This window comes from Phoxinus phoxinus, assembly GCF_949152265.1.
Source record: "Phoxinus phoxinus genome assembly, chromosome: 24".
Classification (NCBI taxonomy): Eukaryota; Metazoa; Chordata; class Actinopteri; order Cypriniformes; family Leuciscidae; genus Phoxinus; species Phoxinus phoxinus.
This window is the reverse complement of record NC_136899.1, coordinates 2405403-2425202: the sequence shown is the minus strand read 5'-3', so window position 1 is coordinate 2425202 and position 19800 is coordinate 2405403. Positions and strand designations below refer to the sequence as shown.

Here is a 19800-nt window from a genome sequence, read left to right as displayed (position 1 = left end):
ACGGCTCCTTTAAACGCCTCTGAGTTGCAAGTGCACAAGTCAGTTTTAGCAAAAGTCAAGGCGCGAAATTTGAACTTGTAGTGACAGATTTGAGGAGTTGCAAGTGCCTATTTGAGGTTGTACTGGGAATATGAATGTAAGAATAAGTGCAAATATATATTACACGTTGTGTCAGTCATTGTATTTTTGTAGATGGCATTTTACACATCTGTGACTACTTGTCTGCAGCTTCAAATTCAGAATACAGGTTTGTGACTATTCTCTGCGAGTACACATTTCAACATTCAACTTCAGATTTTTATTTTACAGGTTTTCACATCAGAGCTGTGAGTGTAAATTTGAGCATACAAGTACAAATATTTATTGTACAAGTTCTCAAATTCACATCTACGTGCTCTCGAGTTTTGCTACTCATTTACCTTCATATACAAAGGCCATATTTTTAGTTGAGCATGATATTCTGTGAAGTAAAAAAATAATTTACCAAAGATATTGGAACTTGTCAGGCAGGACCAGTGCAGATTTATTAAACAAGGAGAAAAAAAGTCCAATATAATGTACAGGAAAAATATTAGAACTATATGACTAACAACTAACTAGGGACTAAACACAACATGATAAAGTAAAAGCAACTAAAATCTTCAAATAATTTTTTTAGATTGTAAAAGTGTCCCAAAAGAGACTTAATAAGGTAGGCTATATATAGAGAGAGAAAGAGAGAGAGGCAAATAAGGACTATATATTAACTTGTAAATTGACATGTAAATGTTCTTATTGTCAAAATTTTTGACACAATTTTGTCACATATTGTGTGTGTGTGTGTGTGTGTGTGTGTGTGTGTAACAAGACAATGTTATTTAGCAATATCTCTCCCGAATAATGGCTGAACAGCATCAAATATTTGTCTGTCAGAGAGGAACACATTATTGCTTCAAACACGATGATTATATAGCACTATGTCACAGAAGGACACTTTCAGAGTCCACTTTTCTAATGTTCTGATTTAACACAGCTTTTCAGCGCTTTTATTTTCTTCTTCTCCTGCTCTCTTCTTGATGTTTTCCAGTGTTTCAACCTTTTCAGGTTCATTTATTTCCTTCAGCTTCTCGATCAGAAAATCAACATGTAGGAGTGTGTTCAGAGACTCAGTGTTGAGTGCGATCATCTCCAGTTTATCCACACAGTGAAACGCATCCATCACCAGCTTAACTCTCTCCATCTCTAATTTTTGCAGTTCTTCTTCCAGCTTCTTGACCACAGACTCACCATCCCTAACTTTAATTATATTATCATCATAGTTCTTCTTTAAATCTTCATCTGTCCTCTTCTCCTTCTTTGTCTTTGTTACATATATTTTTGCTTCTTTGTCATGTTTGCTGTAGTGGCATTTATTTGAGCACACTGTACAGTGATCATCTTTCATCATACTGCACCATGAGAGATTACTGATCCCCCAGCATCCTGGATAATGACAGTTCTCCTCACAGACGCTGCAGCACACCGCCTTATAGGCTACAGAAGTATCAATATCAACCTTCTCTTTATAGGACACGTCAACTTCATACTCAAAGTTCTTATTTTCTTCAACAACTTTTTTGTGTTGCTCCAGAACTACTTGAGTTTGTTTCAGCTCATTTTGCTTTTGGTCTATCTTTTGAGGATGTGATTTTATGTTGAAGATTTTTTCCACCAACTGCATCTGTTGTTGCAACACATCTTGGGTCATCTTCATGGTTTTTGGTTTCATGTTGTCAAGAAACTTGAAAAATCCTGTAATTCCTGTAAAACTGAGATTCCATGAAGGTTCCTGCATCATTTCATCTTCTTCATCAGCAGCGTCTGACTGACGATTGTCAAACAGGAAAAACACAGGCTGATTCTTGTCATTCACTGCACACTTTATTTTATCCTCTTCAACAGCCGTCAGGACATTTTTAGGGATAGCTCCACGTGAGTGTGTGAAGAGCAAGATGATGTTTTCAGCAATATCTCTCCCAAATAAAGACTGAACAGCATCAAATATGTACATCTGTCTGTCAGAGAGTCGAGTCTGAGTTGCTTTAATCACCAGACACACTGCATCTAGTTTATGAATCTCTTCTGCAGATTCACTCAAACTAAGCAAACTCTCAGCGATCTCTTTATCAAGATCAACTCCACGAGTGTCTCCATATCCTGGTGTGTCGATGATTGTTAGATCAGTTTTACTCTCTTGTAGATAAAACCCATAAACAGTGGTGATGGAGGTCTGACTTTGAACTGATGATCGGTCACTCTGATCGTCTGTGATCTCAAACCAAACCTTGTCTTTCCTCTGAACACCCAACATGTAGTTGATCATCGTGTTGATCAGGGTTGTTTTTCCTGTTCCTGTTTCTCCCACCATCAGAATGGTTTTATGGGGTTTGGTTTTATCTCTCTCTCCAAAGGTCATTTTTTTATATGGCTCAGATTGATCATGAGAGTCTGTTGTTGGTGTCAGACGGTATCGAGTGGGAATCCCCTCCTCTATTACAGTACTTTGCTCGATGATTGCATTAAATTTGTGCGTTTCTTGTTCTTTTATTTGTCTGTGCAGGAAACAACATAACACAAAGACAGACATTTAGTCATGTAAAAAAATATATAGTACTAGTTTATTTGCTTTTCTTAATGATATAAGGTAAAATGACACATCACTTCATTAATAATAACATTAATATCTTCATAAATTTGAAAAGAAATGTATTTTAAAAGAAGAGTGAAAAAAGTCAAGTCAAGTCAAGTAGGCTATAAGTATTTATATAGCGCTTTTTACAATACAGATTGTATCAAAGCAGCTTCAGTGATAACATGAAAAAAATACAACAAAGTTTGTTTCTAGAACAAAATTGCGTCATCGTCCACCTGAAGTAAGGCAGTTATGTAATAATGTATGTACTTTATTAATAAATGTACATATTGTTGAATATTACATGTCCCCAACTAAGCAAGCCAAAAGACAAGGCAACATGAAAAGGCAATAAACTTAAAGGACAAGTTCGGTATTTTACACTTAAAGCCCTGTTTTCAGATAGTTTCTGATGAAATAAAACGGTTAAGATTAAAATTTGGACACATGCTCCTGTCCCGAGAAATTTAGGTTTATTTCGCTTTTATTTCGGGGGGGAAAGCGAAATAAACCTAAAATTCTCAGACAGCAGCATCTGTTCAAATTTTAATCTTAACCGTTCTATTTCATCAGAAACTATCTGAAAACAGGGCTTTAAGTATAAAATACCGAACTTGTCCTTTAAATTTTTCCAATATAATGGCCACATAAAAATAAAAAAATAATGGAAAAAAGCTTTAGTTCAGGAATCACTGTCACTGCAGAATGTGATAAACACAGAAGATAACAAATATGATAAACATTCACCTGATTATGTTCAACTAAGTGATGATTGGAAATGTTTCTATATGAAAGGGCTTTTTGAATTATTGCATCTATATTTTTAATTGTGAATAGTATGGAAATATTAATTCCTTTTAGTAGATTTTTAACAAAAATATTAGAATTGTAGTTAATTGGTCAAATGTGATTTAAAAGCCCTATTATCAATAAGACCTAAAGACTAAAATGAGAGTGGCTTGTACTACCTTTCAGAAGAATCTGCCATGACACTGGATTCAAGGTTTGTAGTCTTCAAGGTGCAGTTTGTTGCTAAGCAAAGTATATACACATTCAATTTTCTTTCAAAAACAGAAAGACATATGCCAGTAACATGTACACAGAATTTATATTGTAAAAAAAAAAAAAAATCTGTGGGAATTTCCAGTCTATCCTTTTCTTTGTTCCTATTTCTGTATTGATAGCATATACAGTATGTCAATCTGAGATACTAGAAATCATTATCAATATTACTAAGTCACAGATCCTACAGAAGAGCAATACACATTTTACAATATTACCTGTTTGTTCAGGTGCTTCTTTGTCTAACTCACGTCAGGTACTTGCAGACAGGAAGCAACTGTTGTATTTATACACTGACCAACACCCATTTTTTTAAGGTCACATGATTTGCAAGAAAGTTGCAACTCATAATGGTTTGAAAAAAAAAAAACTATTTGTTTCAAACATAGTTTCTAACATGCAATTCAAATATAGAAATATTAACTGACCTGTATTTATACTCCTGATGAATGATCTTGCAAAGTTTTTTTTCTTTTCAGTTTTTAAATAATATGAAGTTGCTAGCTATGAAAGTTTTAGTTTGATATAATATATCATATTATATTATGTTGTCTATGGGGCCTGTGCAATATGCAATATACTTGTGCAATTTTATAATGCAAATTTACACTTTTAATGGGTTTTAATTGTGCAATTTATAATGTATATGTTTTATAGATTTATGTCTTCCCTGTGTGTCTTTTAAACTTGACTTGACTCTCTGAGCAATAACCGCACAAGAGTTCCTATGTGTGCAAACACAAATGGCAAATAAAGTTCTTGAATCTTGATACAATATATATAAAAGCTTGACATTAACACCCATAGATATTATATAGAGACTAGATGCCCTATTGGCCGCTGGGCACCGAGAAATACGGCCGCCATCTTAAACCGGTCGCACTCCTAGTTTCGTTGCGTAGCAGTAGTTAGATTCCAGAGCACTGTGGAGCATTTTCCTGTTCTAATCAGCGGACCATCGCTAATAGGGCCCGGGATTACTTTTCACAAGTAAGGTTTAACATTACCGTACTATTGGTTGTATTTTGTGAATAAAATATTACCAGATAATTGAGAAGGAGCAAGGATCTTTGATATTACTGTACTGAAATCATAGGCAGCTAACGTTAGCTAGGCTAACGCTATGTTTACTGCACCAGTCGGTGTTCACCCGACATCGAGAGGTTGGTTAAAGTAATAATTACAAGAGCTTCTCGGTTATCAGATACAAGCATTCAACGGCCCTGTAGTATAAATATATATAAATATAGGTTATTTGTGTTTGCGCACGTGATATCAGGAAGCAATGTAATAACGTTACAGACATGACGACGATGCGCAAATCGAGTGTGTATGTGAGAGTGTGTGTGTGTGTGTCACAAATCATTATAAATTGTTTCTTCAACTTATTAAAATATCTTACTTTACTGCAACTATCTGTTTCTGCTTCTTTATCATATTTATAGTGTGTGATTTATAATACCTTATATCCTACATCACATATTTTGATTTTGGACGTCTGGTCACTTTATATCTGATATCAGAATATTATATTACTGTTAAGCCTACTATGAATATTAAAATATGCCGAACCATGTGTCCTGTATCATAGCTACATGAATGACCTTTGCAGCAAAAAACCCCGCGTGAAAATCAGTTGGGTATTCAGTGAGGTATGATTTATTAAATGCGCTGACAGCTCATTGCACCGGCCATACAGATTACACTGAGTGGAGCGGGTGACCGGTCTAAGATGGCGGCCCCACGGCTCGACCGCACCAGTAGGCAGGAGCGGTCGATAGGGCGTCTATCTATGATGTCTATGTTAACACCCACCAACTCGCCAAATGCAGGTGAATTTCAGCAGTGGTATGTAACGCAGACACTACTAGCCACTTTGACGACTTGAATTTTATAGGCTATAATATATAGAATATTCAATTGTAGTCTGTTAAAAAGACATCTGAAAGAATAAACTAAGTGCAATGTAGTTGTCAAAATATAGACTTTTGGTTTATCAATCCTGAAATATCTGAAATGCTTCCAATACTCATTTTCCGGAGAATATACATGATATCAGCTAAGCTTTCTCTTCTCTCCGACAAAGAGTTACACACAAACCCGCCTCTCCTCACTCACTTCATTTGCTCCAGATGAATATTGTTGCCGTTACAGGGCTTGCATTTTAATTGAATTTGGGTATTGTGCATAATTTGACTCATTCCCGCAGATTTTGTGCTCACACCCAAAGTGTGTGCGAACAAAACTGCCTCTCAGTACTAAATTGAGATCTTCTCCCAAGTCTAGGGTTGGGAGAAGGTAACCGGTTTAAATTAATTTAAAAAAAAGTAAACGAGGAGGGTTCTCTTCAATCCTCTGCCCCAGAAATGTGAGTCAACACCACCAGATATCAAATGAGAAGTATTTATTGTTCAACTGAAAATAGGGGTTCAATCTTCAGGAGAAGGTCACCAAAACAACAAACAAAAAGAATCTTACTATTAGAAGGAAATCTAAATGACCTACACAGGTAAAAGAAAATAAATAAACAACATAAGCTAACCTCCACTCCCTGACTAAACAAAAACAGGGAATAACGTCTTACAAAATAAAAAGGGTGACTCAAACTCCCTACCAGTCCCCACACAAAGTAAAAGTAAATACAATACCTTTTAATACCAAACAAATAAAGAAAAGTTGAGAAAGAGAAATAAAATGTAGCCAAGCTACCTGCTATCTCCCACACCAAAGGGATATTCAATTTGATAGCACAACACTTCAGTTTCACAGCGAGCACAACAGTTTCACAAAGAGCCCAACAAGTCTGGTGCAGGGGAGAAGTGAACCTCCACAAGCAGTGTTCACTCTGTCCTTTAATAGCAGCTAACGAGCCTCCTTACGAGTTTCAGGTGTGTCCATTTAGCTGCAATGCAAGCAGAGTGAGGGAGAGCAAGAGAGAACACACAACAAAAACAATATTTCACAAAGTAAAGCAAATACAGAAAAGAACACTGTACACAATACGTCCCTGGACGTAACACTTTGCTTATCTACGCTTACTGTGCGTTCACACCGGACGCGAATAGCGCGTCAAATTCGCGCCTGCCACGTCTAGTTTGACGCTTGAACATTTTGAATGCATTCGTGCGTCCAAACAAAATGGATGCGCGTACAAAGCAAGCGTCCGAGAGGAAATCCGCTTCTTCTGGGAGAGGCAAGTGCTAGGCGGGAAATTTAAAAATACTACTGTTATTGTGACACGAAATGTAGTTTTAAGAGTTGTTCAGTCGAGAATGTAGTTGTTTAAAGCTCAAATCTGTGGTTTGTTTATAAAGATAGCGCCTATTTAAAAAATCTGATATGACGTTTCGGAGTTGTGAGATCCAGGCAATCAGCGGGCGCTCGGCGCTCATGTAACCCGCCTGGAGCAGCGTCACCGCGGCTAGTGCTCCTGACATTTGCCACTGGTAAACGAGAAATGTTTAAATTCACAATTCACATTCATAGTTAACATCTGACCAATGTCATTCCTTCTTTCACGCGGGCATTTAGTCATTACAAAATGATTTATTGAGGCCAAATATAAGTTATTGAGGCCAAACATTTAAAATGACATCGGGCCTTCCCCCGTTTATCACGTCACTTCACCACGTGACAGTAGCAAGCAGGCTCCGATTGGTTAACGCGGCGCGAATTGACGCAGAAGTTCAGATTTTTCAACTCGGGCGGCAGACGCGAATTCGCGTCAAACGCGTGAATGCACAGAAAGCACTACATAAAATCAATCGTGCTTAACGCGCCAGATGCTCAATTCGCGCCATTCGCGCGTCAAGGCGTATTCCGCGCTGCACTCTACACGCCTCATTCTCGCCGCAGGAATTTTTTACGCGCGTAACGCGTCTTTGCATTGACTTAACATTGAAATCACTCGCGCCTGACGCGCTATTCGCGTCCGGTGTGAACGCACCATAAGTCAAATACACACAAAATAATGTCACCGCTGAATGACTGATCTGCTTTTATTATTATTATTATTTTTTCATATTCACAAATGTGTTAGTTATAGTATGAAATATTAACTATAATATTAATATTAATGTATTCTAGTTATAATGGAAAGTCAAGTCACATTTATATAGAGCTTTTAACAATATACAGTAGATGGTTTCAAAGCAGCTTTACAGTGATAATAGGAAATGAAAGTAACAGAGATTGTTTTGGCTTTACAGCAGCTCTAAAATAAAGTTATTGTCCAGCTAAAATTAGTTTTGATTGATTCACTTCCATTGCAAAAATCATTAGTTATTAACTTAAAGGCTGCTAACACGTCACCTTTCTAACAGAAAACCCTTAACTCGCTCCGGCCGCTCATCCGCACAACAACAGTGCCTGGTGGCTCAAAAATGCAACCCTTGAAGTAGGTTCCAAGGTGCAAGCTATTATTGCCGCTTCCATGTACAGCTGAAATGACTCTGTTTGCATCATTTTTCTGTTATCACTGTAAAGCTGCTTTGAAACAATCTGTATTGTATAAAGTGCTACATAAAGGTGACTTGACTTGACTTTGAATACTGAGTAGTTGTGTAATTGTATAATTGCTTGGAATTCTGGATTGTGTTCCTGAAGGTCAGGAAGTAGAGCATAGTGCTTGCAAACCAGATATGGTTTCGTTTTCTAGCAAGCATGAAGGTGATAATGTAGATACCACATTTAATGGAATACCATCCTATCTTCTCTTATTCAACAGACAATTGTGGGGATATATTCCCTATGCCATAGGGATTTTACAATTTCTTGCAAATCATGTGACCTTTAAAAAATGGGCGTTGGTCAGTGTATAAATACAACTCTTTCTTCCTGTCTGCAAGTACCTGACGTGAGTTAGACAAAGAAGCACCTGAACAAACAGGTAATATTGTAAGTAAATGTGTATTGCTCTTCAATAGACGATGTATCGCAGTGTAGTAATGTTATGATGATATTTAGTTTCTCAAATTTTGAGTTGTACTATATATTGTAGATAATTGTTAATGCCTGGGGCTTATAAATACAGAAATAGGAAAAAAAGAGAAGGATATATTTAATGTTTCCAATAATTGTTTTTAAACTATATTAATTCCGTTGACAGAAAAAAACGGTTTAATTTATGTCTTTGTGAACTGGTGATTGTTTAAAAAAAAAATTATGTGCATTTACTTTCTTTAGCAATAATTTGCTTGGCAACTTGAAGGACTTCGAACCTGGAACAAGTCATGACAGATTCTAATGAAAAGTAAGAAAACTACCCACTGTCATTTTATGTGTGCAGACTTTAAGGCAGATACAAGTAAAGTCATAATAATTTATCCAAAAAAGCACTATACAATTATTCCAAATGACTGTAGCTTTCCAAGTCTTCTTTGTGTGAGGGACAGACTAAAATTTGATCATTGTCCCCATTTTCCATAAGTTTAAAATAACTACACACACAATATAACAGCTTTGATGTCAGATGTCATTGGCTTTTACGTGGGGCATGGCAGATTTTTATGATTTATCTTTTGAAAGATATGACTGACAGAGTGATTTTCAGAGGATTTCAGCTTTAGTCTGTTACTCACACAAAGCTATCATGCACCGCATTTCATGTATTCTGAAGCCACAAGACATTAGGAATACTTTTATAGTAACTTTTTTTTCATTTTGTGGAATAAACTGTTGTGACTATACTTTTGTCTGCTTGTAATGAGTTTTATATTGGTGAGAAGTTGTCAGGTTCAGGGGTAGAGGTGCTGAGGTGCATGCTGTGAATTGTAGTTTGCTGACCTGACACACAGGACTTTTACTCTTCTTTCAAAATGTATTCTGGTGAAGATATTGATGGAGATATTAATGTTATTGATGATGAGACATATCATTTTGCCTCATAAAAAAAACTATAGCTTATACAGTACTTTATTATTATTATTTACATTTTTAACTGTCTGTTTTTTGTATTATATTTTTTTTCCCTTATATTACAGACAAAAAATGGACAGTTTAGAACCAGGATTTAAAAAAATGAATGCTATCATCAAGCAAAGTACTGTAATTGAGGAGGGGATTCCCACTCGATACCATCTGACAACAACAGACTCTCATGATCAATCTGAGCCATATAAAAAAATGACCTTTGGAGAGAGAGATAAAACCAAACCTCATAAAACCATTCTGATGGTGGGAGAAACAGGAACAGGAAAAACAAAACTAATCAACACGATGATCAACTACATGTTGGGTGTTCAGAGAGAAGACAAGGTTTGGTTTGAGATCACAGATGATCAGAGTGACCGAACATCAGTTCACAGTCAGACCTCCATCACCACTGTTTATGGGTTTTATCCACAAGAGAGTAAAACTGATCTAACAATCATCGACACACCAGGATATGGAGACACTCGTGGAGCTGAGAAAGATAAAGAGATTGCCATGAATGTACTTGGTTTAAGCAAATGTGACGACTGCATCCAGAAACTAGATGCAGTGTGTCTGGTGATGAAAGCAACACAGAATCGACTCTCTGACAGACAGATGTACATATTTGATGCTGTTCAGTCTTTATTTGGAAGTAATATTGATGAAAACATTGTCTTGCTCTTCACACACTCACATGGAGCTGTCCCTAAATCTGCCCTGACGGCTGTTAAAGAGGCTAAAATCAAGTGTGCAGTGGATGACAAGAATCAGCCAGTGTATTTCCAGTTTGACAACTGTCAAGGAGAGACATTTCTCCCAGAATACCAGATGGTCCAAATGCAATCATGGAATTTAAGTTTTAAAGAAATTACAGGATTTTTCAAGTTTCTTGACAACATAAAATCAAAAACCGTGAAGATGACCCAAAATGTGTTGCAACAACAGATGCAGTTGGAGGCAAAAATCTCCAACATAAAATCACATCCTCAAAAGATAGACCTAAAGAAAAAGGAGCTGAAACAAACTCAAAAAGATCTGGAGCAACACAAGAAAGTTGTTGAAGAAAATAAGAACTTTGAATATGAAGTTGACGTGGCCTATAAAGATTGGGTTGATATTGATACTTCTGTAGCCTATAAGGCGATGTGCTGCACCTACTGTGAGGAGAACTGTCATTATCCAGGATGCTGGTGGATCAGAGATCTTTCATGGTGCGGTATGATGAAAGATGAACACTGTACAGTGTGTACATATAAATGCCACTACAGCAAACACGTCAAAGAAGCAAAAATATATGTAATAAAGACAAAAAAGGAGAAGAGGACAAATGAAGCATTAAAGAAGAAATATGATGATAATATAATTAAAGTTAGGGATGGTGAGTCTGTGGTCAAGAAGCTGGAAGAAGAACTGCAAGAATTAGAGAAAGACAAGATAAAGCTGGTGATGGATGCGTTTCACTGTGTGGATAAACTGGAGATGATCGCACTCAACACTGAGTCTCTGAACACACTCCTACATGTTGATTTTCTGATTGAGAAACTGAAGGAAATCAATGAGCCTGAAAAAGCTGAAAAACTGGAAAATATCAAGAAGAGATCAGGAGAAGAAAAACACAGAGCACTGGAATACATAAACAAACATGCTACAATAAATCCCTCAGCTAGGTAAAGAAAATTAAGTGCACTCATTGATCAGATAATATACAGCATTTGTGAGTTTGACAAGAATCTTGTTAAACATATACACATTTTTGTGTTGTCTAGAAAATATTTGTGCAGAAACTAAAAAACTAATTTACATATCAAAACTGTATATTAATATTTAGTCCTCTGTAAGGTAAGGCCACATTTTCCTCTTGAATAGTGAAAGTTATTTCTTGGGGATGCTATTACACAAATACTGTGTGCTGTTCTCCAGTATTCCCAGGACTAGTTGTTGTCTAGTTTCCTGCCTCATTGTTTTTACCATGTCTTACTGTATTTTTTTGTGCTTATCATTATAGTCTTGTTTTGATTCTCAGATAATTCTGATTATGGAGGATTCCAGTTTTGTATAGGCTATTGGTTTTTGAGTATTTTGGTTTGGTTAATATTTCCTTTTGTATTGTCCAATGCACTTTTCTTTGTTTAATAAATCTGTACTCGGAAACTGCCTTTTAGTGAACTAGTTTTTACAGTTCTGTAATGCAGAGGATCAAAACCTTACCACCTTTGATCAAATCAGTCACAAATCCTCTGAGCACAAGGTTAAGGATATCTACTAACATCAAAATGTAATAACATCATTATCAATATCCAAATAAATCATGCTGCTATAAGACCCCATCAATTGTTTGACTCACCCTTTTGCAAAATTGTGGAAGAATTTGAAAAAATAAAACATACCTACAACAGTATTTAGATTTTGGTTTTCCAAACATTTTATTATGCAAATGTTGCAACATAATTTCAAATATAGTGTAATCTTATTTAATCACACTATTATTCAATAAATAAATATTCTATATGTATTTATGAATTTTAAACTATATTAAAACGTCTCCTGTATGTTGAAAAGTGCTTGAACTGCTCAGTCTGCTTTCATTTTCAATAAGCACAAAAAAAGTGGGAAGGAAAAAAAACAAAAAAAACAAGGGACACACGTAAACCAAATTATAGGCTCAAAAGTAATGTTGATTTAATTACAAAATAAGGCAACACTAAATAATAGAATGAAAACAATTAAAGGAAATAACAGTTTTTCTGTAAGCAACATCATGTGTAAAGCAAGGTGCATGGTTGAAAGTGTAATACAAAGTTGAAATGTAAATGCAACACAAACAAAGTCCAAAACCAAAGTCCACTTCTCCTCCTGGCTTCTTCTTCTTATTCACCCCCTTCTTCTTCTTCTTTTTCTTCTTCTTCTTCTTCTTCTTCTTCTTCTTCTTCTTCTTCTTCTTCTTCTTCTTCTTCTTCTTCTTCTTCTTCTTCTAGGCTGCATTCCAGTCCAAAATTGTCATGCCCTTCACTCACTAACTTCGCTCCGTCTCGTTCACTCGGATGTACGTCATTGCCTACGTTGCACGAGTGCCACTACAGGCAGAAACTGCAATGGACTGAATTGGACCGTGCTAAGCCCTTGATCACTTGGAATCAGTGATGGAGTTGATGTATTATTATTATTATTTTTAAATCCCTTTAAGAATTTGTTTAATGCAGCATCCAAATGTATAAAGGTGTGTTTGGATTGTTTTAAATAAAAAAATATATAATATATCATAGAGTTGTTTGTTGTGGTGGTGATTAGACGTGATCTGTGGTGACATCACAATCGTACTGCATTGTAGGACATATAGATGCCTGAAGTGTACATATGAAGTAGACTCGCTCCCTCTGTCAAAATCGAGGGAACGAGGGTGTGTCCATATAAACTCCCTCGTCCACTTCACGAAGTGGAACGCACTTCAAAATGGCGGCAGGGATTCCCCCGAGGGGGAGTGCTTAAGGAAGTTCGCAAGTGGACTGGAACGCAGCCCTATTCTACTTCTTCTTCTTCTTCTTATTATTATTATTATAATTATTATTTTTCGCCGCCTTCTTCATCTTCTTCAGTTTTATGGCAGGTGGCACCAACTTTAAGGTCCATTATCGCCACCTACTGTATTGGAGTGTGAACCAGAGTTTACCCATTATAAAAATAAATACAAATAAATGTATTAATAATGATAATTTAAAAAAAATAATTATCTTAATAAGCTACGTTCTCTTGAGATAAATAAATAAACTCTCTGATCCACAAGTAGCTATGTACACCTTTAAGATTTAGTTTTTCCATTCCCGTCTTTCTAAGCTCATTCTTCATTGTTTCTCGTTCTACTGACTCCTCTATTCCACAGTGCTCATATAATCCTGTTGGATGTTTATTTATTAGCTTTATAGTCTTATTCAGCATGGTATGCCCAACCCTTAATCTTGTTAAAATATTTTCCTCTTTGGTGCTTCTTTTAGTCATCCTTACTATTCATACTTTTTGTTGTATTTCATTAAGTTGACGTCCTGTGTTTCCTGTATCCCATTTGTGTTGCCACTCCTTAGTGTTTGCACTTTATTGAAGATATATTTTAGGTATATTTTTAACTGTGTGCTGGAAATGATCATTGTAACAATGCATTTAAAGTATACTTTCAAAATACATTATAGTAAGTATTTTGTACAAAGTATAGCTAAGTTTTATTGGTAACACTACAATAAAGTTCATTAGTTAACATGAACAAACAATGAACAATACTTCTACAGCATTAGTTAATGCACTGTGTGTGAACTAACATGAACAAACAATTAACAGCTGTTTTTTTATTATTAACTAACATTAACAAAAATGAATAAATACTGTAACAAATGTTTTGTTCATTGTTAGTTCATGTTAGGTAATACATTAACTAATGTTAACTAATGAACCTTATTGTATAGTGTTACCGTTTTATTGATAATGTACATTTACTATTACACTGCAAAAAATACTTTCTTAGTTAGTATTTTTTTTTTTGTTTCCAGTCCAAATATCTAAAAATTCTTAAACCAAGAAGCGTTTACTAGAGAAGTAAAATTACATAAGAAATTATTTTTTGTTTTAAAATAAAAAGAAAGTAATTTAAGTAATTTTTGCTTAAAAACAAGCAAAATTATCTGCCAATGGGGTAAGAAAAAAATTCTTGGTTTCCATTTGAATTAAGATTTTTTTTCTTGTTTTCCATTCTAATTCAGATTTTTTTTCTTACCCCATTGGCAGATAATTTTGCTTGTTTTAAGCAAAAATTACTTAAATTACTTTCTTTTTATCTTAAAACAAAATAGAATTTCTTATGTCATTTTACTTCTCTAGTAAATGCCTCTTGATTTAATAATTTTTAGATATTTGGTCTGGAAACAAAACAAAAATACTAAGTAAGAAAAGCATTTTTTGCAGTGAGATAACCTCGTGGTCAAGTGCGCCGACATCTGCAGCGGGAGACCAGAGTTCAGGTTCGTGGACCTCACTTCCTGTCTAGATACTGTCCTATCCCAATAAAAGGTGAAAACGCCAATATATATATATATATATATATATATAAAATATATAATATATGTATATATATATATATATAGCCTATATATAAATAAATACGTAATAAATATACTTGTAACACACATAAAGTACACTTATCACTAATCAAGCATGTAATTAGTCCATACACAGGCTTAAAGTACACTAAATATACTTGAAGTTGTTCCAATTTAGTACACAAAAGTACACTAAATACACTTAAAGTTGTGATTTACTACAATTTAATTACAACTAAAATATACTTAGTACAAAATTAGTTGTTTCCAAATAGCACACTTCAAGTTAACTAATCATTAACACACTTGAAGTATATTCATGATCTCCTCGTTTTCCAAGGTCTGTTTTGCTAATCCATCTGCCGCTTCATTGCCCTTTATCTCCCTATGAGCTAGTATCCACATAAATATTACCATGATGTTAATATTCTTAAATCTATACAGATTTTCATATATCTCATTGTCTACTGTGGGAAGTAAATGATTGCAATGACTTTAATGCTGAACATGAATCTGTACAAATAACAATCTTTTTGATTTGTGTTTCTTTATACAATGTAATGCTCCATATATACTAGAACAATTGTTTGATATACAGTTTGTAGCTATTCTTCAACAACATCTACAATATTTCCATAGTGTTTATACACTTTACAGAAATCCATGAATGCTGCAGGAAACAGCCAAGGTGGAGTTATTGATAACGGTACTGTAGGAATGTATGCTTTCTGATTTAAAATAATTTCTGTATCTTCTTTGTCACTATTCCAATCAAAACATTTATGCTTAGACCTCCCCTTTTCCCAGCACGGAAGGAGTACCTTTACTGTTGGATTGTAGTCGTCTGAATGACCTTGAAGATTTACCCAGTAGTTCATCATTAACTGCTTGTGTCTAATGTGTAACGGCATTTCACCCACTTTAACCTGAAGAGCAGATACAGCAGTTGTTTTAAAAGCAATAAAGTTTTTGTTGCTCAACCATAGCAATACTTCCAAAGTCTAACACTGATCTAATCAGTGCTATATAAATCTTTTTCATTGCAGATCTCCTCGCTCCCCATTCTGATCTTCTTAGACATCTCATCACATTTAAAATCTTTTAAAATTTAGTGTCTATCTTATGAATATGTTCATTCCATGAATTTTTTGCATCAAACCACACACCTAAAATTTTTAAAACTTGTTCAATATTTTGTCCATACATCTTTATCTGTGCATCAATGCCTCTTTTCCTACTGAAAACCTGAACCCCCATGTTTATGACCATTTGTAACGGTCTCCAGCTGGAGTGCCCTTGAGAGCCACCAGAGGGCACTCCACCCTGGACTATTACCATTCTCACAAACTACATTTCCCAGAACTCACTGCCCGGACTCATCATCACTGATCACATTTACCTCTGTCTCCTTGTTTAACTTCACCCTATAATAGCCTGGTTTTCACATTCATTCCCGGCAAAGTTTTCTTTTAGTATCACACTGCAATTCTGAGCGTTTTCCCTGTTTTCATGTCTCTTGGTTTTCAGATTTCTTGCCCTGTTCCCTGGATTACTCTTTTGCCTCTGACCCCTGCCTGTTTTGTGTGTTTGTTTGTACGGACTGCCTGCCTGTGTTTGACCTTGCCTGTTCTTTGGATTACCCCTTAATACCAACACAGTCTCACTCCCTACTCGTCAAACATCTGACGCATGCCAAGGGAACCTGGCGTCACTTTTTAACGCACTGGGTATACCTTTGGCGTCGTTTTTCAACGTGCAGGGTAGTCCTATAGACTTCTATAGAACTCAACAGCGTTGAAATTTGACGTCTTGGGTTAGCACACCCCACCCGTTGTCTGCCTTGTACGAGGAGACTACAATAAATAAAAATAAAAAGGAATAGGCTACAAAAAAATGATCTATGCCAGGGCGAGTCAAATGGTGGCCCCCAGATCATTTTTATCTGGCCCTCCAACTGGTTTTTGATGTGTAAAAACCCGCAAAGGTCCTCTCCTGTGGCGCTTCACAGCGCGAACAACAGCAAGAGAGCCCTTCACCAAAAAGTCCAATAATTCCACAGATGATGCGAGGAAAGTGGGAACTAAGTCCGCTGGAGTTGTTCCCCTGATGTTCATGAGCTCTTCTCTGGTGAAAGAGCACCGAGAATCACAGCCGAAAACTAAATTAACACACCAAAACAAAACAAAGCGCACCTAACACCGAGGCTGCTATACTCAGCGCCATTACTCATCCACCTGCTAGACGATTTTTTAATAATCTCGCCTCCCAATGCCATACCAGCCGCGCACATCCTTACAGTCCAAAAAAAAATTCTGAGCTAGGAATTCCTATCGCAGAGGAAAAAACTGTGGGCCCTGCAACATCCATCGTATTCCTAGGAATTAATCTGGATTCAGACAAATTCCAAGCATCCCTGCCCAAAGAGAAATTTGACCGAATAATTCTCGTCTCTTCTACTCTCCTCGAAAAATCTAATTGTTCAAAACGCAAACTCCTATCCCTGCTCGGACATTTAAAGTTTGCAATGCGCATCATTCCGCAAGGCCACCCGTTCATATCACATCTCCTCTCACTCGCGTCCTCCGTCCACTCGCTAGAAGACCTCATTTCCATAACTCAAGCATGTCGCGACAAAGTCAGATTCAGATTTCAGATTCCTTTTATTTGTCATTTTCATGGCGTACATAAAAACGAAATTGTGTTTCACAAATCCACTACTCAGTAATTCAGTGCAATAGTAACTAATCAAAAGAGCACAATTTAAATATAAATATACTAAGATACACTAAAAAGAATAAAATAATATAATAAATAGTTCAGATCACGTTCTCTGGTTAAGCAGTCTAATAGCTGTGGGGAAAAAGCTACTTAGTAGCCTACTAGTTCTTGCCCTGATACTTTTGTATCTTTTACCAGACTGAAGGAGTATTAACATGTCACGTGAGAAATTAGTAAAGTCCTTAATAATGCTATTTGCTCTATGCACACAGCGCTCTGTGTAGATGTCCTGAATACGTAACAATGAAGCACCAATGATTTTTTCAGCAGTTCTCAAAATCCTGTTCAATTTATGTCTTTCTCTGCCGTACTGTTTCCAAACCAGCAAGAGATGCAATATGTGAGAATGCTCTCAATGGTGCCTCTATAGAACATTGTCAAGGCTGGAATAGGGAGATCCACCTTCTTCAGTCTACGAAGAGAATGAAGACGCTGTTGGGCCCTCTTGATTATAGCTGTTGTGTTGTCACTGGACTAGATTAGCTCATTGGTCAGATGGACCCCCAGGAACTTGACACTATGTACTATATCCACCTCAGAACCGCTGATGGTCAGTGGGACATGGTGCCGACGACTAATCCTCCTGAAGTTGACAACCATCTCCTTAGTTTTTTTGGTGTTAAGGACAAGGTTGTGTATTTTACACCATACTGTCAACTGTTCCACCTCCTCTCTGTAAGCCGACTCATCATTGTCAGTGATGAGGCCAACAACTGTGGTGTCATCAGCGAACTTTAAAATATGATTTATTTATTTATTTATTTATTTAGAAAAGGGACAGTGTACATTAATTAACATTCATAAATGTAAATGTACCCAAATTAGCCCGAAGGCTAGTTTTCATTGGTAGTCCCTTTGCCAGGTGTTATTAGGCTCTAAGCTAGAAGAAAGGGTTAAACATTACAACAATATACTACAACAATCATAAAACTGGAACTTGTAAACATCTCTGTAAAATACAATTAAACGTATTATACAATAATAATAAAAAAACTATATATATACACACACAATAAAAAATATACAGTATATATTGTTATGAGTTAAATATGACTGATTAGGTCTATAATAAAATTAATAATAAGATTAATAATAATAATAGGGGAGCAACATTAATGTTCACATTGTTGGTTATGAAGAAGCCATTTCTTAAGATTAAGCTTAAAAGAGTTAAGTGATGAACACTCTCTAATTGAGTGAGGAACAATATTCCACTGATGTGAAGCTCTATATGAGAAAACCGCTTGACCGGCTTTTCCTACGTGGAATAATACAATCCGCTCTAATTGCACCTCTTGTAATTCTGTTTTCAATAGATTTAAATTGAATAAAAACAGCCAGAGGAGTAGGAGCCAAACCATGCATAATCTTATAAACTAAACAGACATTTTTAAATTGTATTAGATTTTCCCAGTTAAACAAGTTATACTTATTTAAAATGTGACAATGATGAAAACTGAATTGTTTTTTATCTAAAATTTTAAGGGCTTGTTTGTATAGTGATTCTAATGGTTTTAGGACTTTCAGATGAGTATTTGGTATTTGGATTGGTGGTAAAACTAGCAGAACAGTCATGTGTCAACAAAGTAAACAGTAAAGGGCTAAGTACACACCCTTGTGGTGATCCTGTGCTCACTGTGATTGTCTTAGATATCTTGTTACCTATTCTGACTGTCTGCGCGCTTTTTGGTTCCTGTTAAAAGACGTGCTGCAGAATTTTGGACTAACTGTAAGCGTGAAAGTGCGTTTTGATTAATACCGATATAAATTGCATTACAGTAGTATAAAATCACTGTCTAGTTTTACCCCAAGGTTAGTTACAACAGGATGCTCAAAGTCATTGAGGGGGCCCAAATCTATCATGGGGTTTGTGGGACAAAACTGCATAATCTCTGTTTTACTCTTATTTAGTTTTAAAAAATTTGGGGCCAACCACGCTTATACGTCATTTAAACATTCAAGTAGGGGTGTCAGGGGGCTGCCTTCATGCTTTCTGATTGGCATATACATTTGACAATCATCAGCATAACATTTACATTTACATTTATTCATTTAGCAGACGCTTTTATCCAAAGCGACTTAGAAATGAGAACAATAGAAGCAATTAAACTAGCAGTAGGACAACAGTATGTAAGTGCTATGACCCTTCACAGTTCAATCTAATTCATTTTTTTTTTGATAGAATAGAGGAGAAAGTGTTAGTATTACTTGATCAAGTGCTGCCGAAAAAGATATGTCTTCCGCAATTTCTTAAAAATGGCTATGGACTCAGCAGCTCTGGTTGAGACAGACATATTTTAACCGTATAAATACTGG

General features: G+C 35.9%; 2 protein-coding genes across 3 annotated transcripts; one reads left to right on the top strand and one right to left on the bottom strand.

The window, feature by feature from the left end:
• Nucleotides 1-500: 500 nt before the first annotated feature.
• On the bottom strand, nt 501-3964 carry LOC306992882 (uncharacterized protein). Its single transcript, XM_079602147.1, has 3 exons — nt 3931-3964; nt 3619-3682; nt 501-2570 (listed from the first exon to the last, which is right to left on the bottom strand). The coding sequence occupies exons 2-3, from the start codon at nt 3636-3638 to the stop codon at nt 1004-1006; spliced, it is 1587 nt and encodes a 528-aa protein (XP_079458273.1). The 5' UTR covers nt 3639-3682; nt 3931-3964; the 3' UTR covers nt 501-1003.
• Nucleotides 3965-8560: 4596 nt separating this feature from the next.
• Nucleotides 8561-11945, top strand: LOC306992740 (uncharacterized protein). Of its 2 annotated transcripts, none has more exons than XM_079601899.1 (3): nt 8561-8600; nt 8897-8963; nt 9694-11945. In XM_079601899.1, the coding sequence occupies exons 2-3, from the start codon at nt 8944-8946 to the stop codon at nt 11294-11296; spliced, it is 1623 nt and encodes a 540-aa protein (XP_079458025.1). In that variant the 5' UTR covers nt 8561-8600; nt 8897-8943; the 3' UTR covers nt 11297-11945. The 2 variants fall into 2 exon arrangements, with proteins under 2 accessions (XP_079458025.1, XP_079458024.1); XM_079601898.1 differs by having other exon boundaries at nt 8561-8608.
• The last annotated feature ends 7855 nt before the right edge of the window (nt 11946-19800 follow it).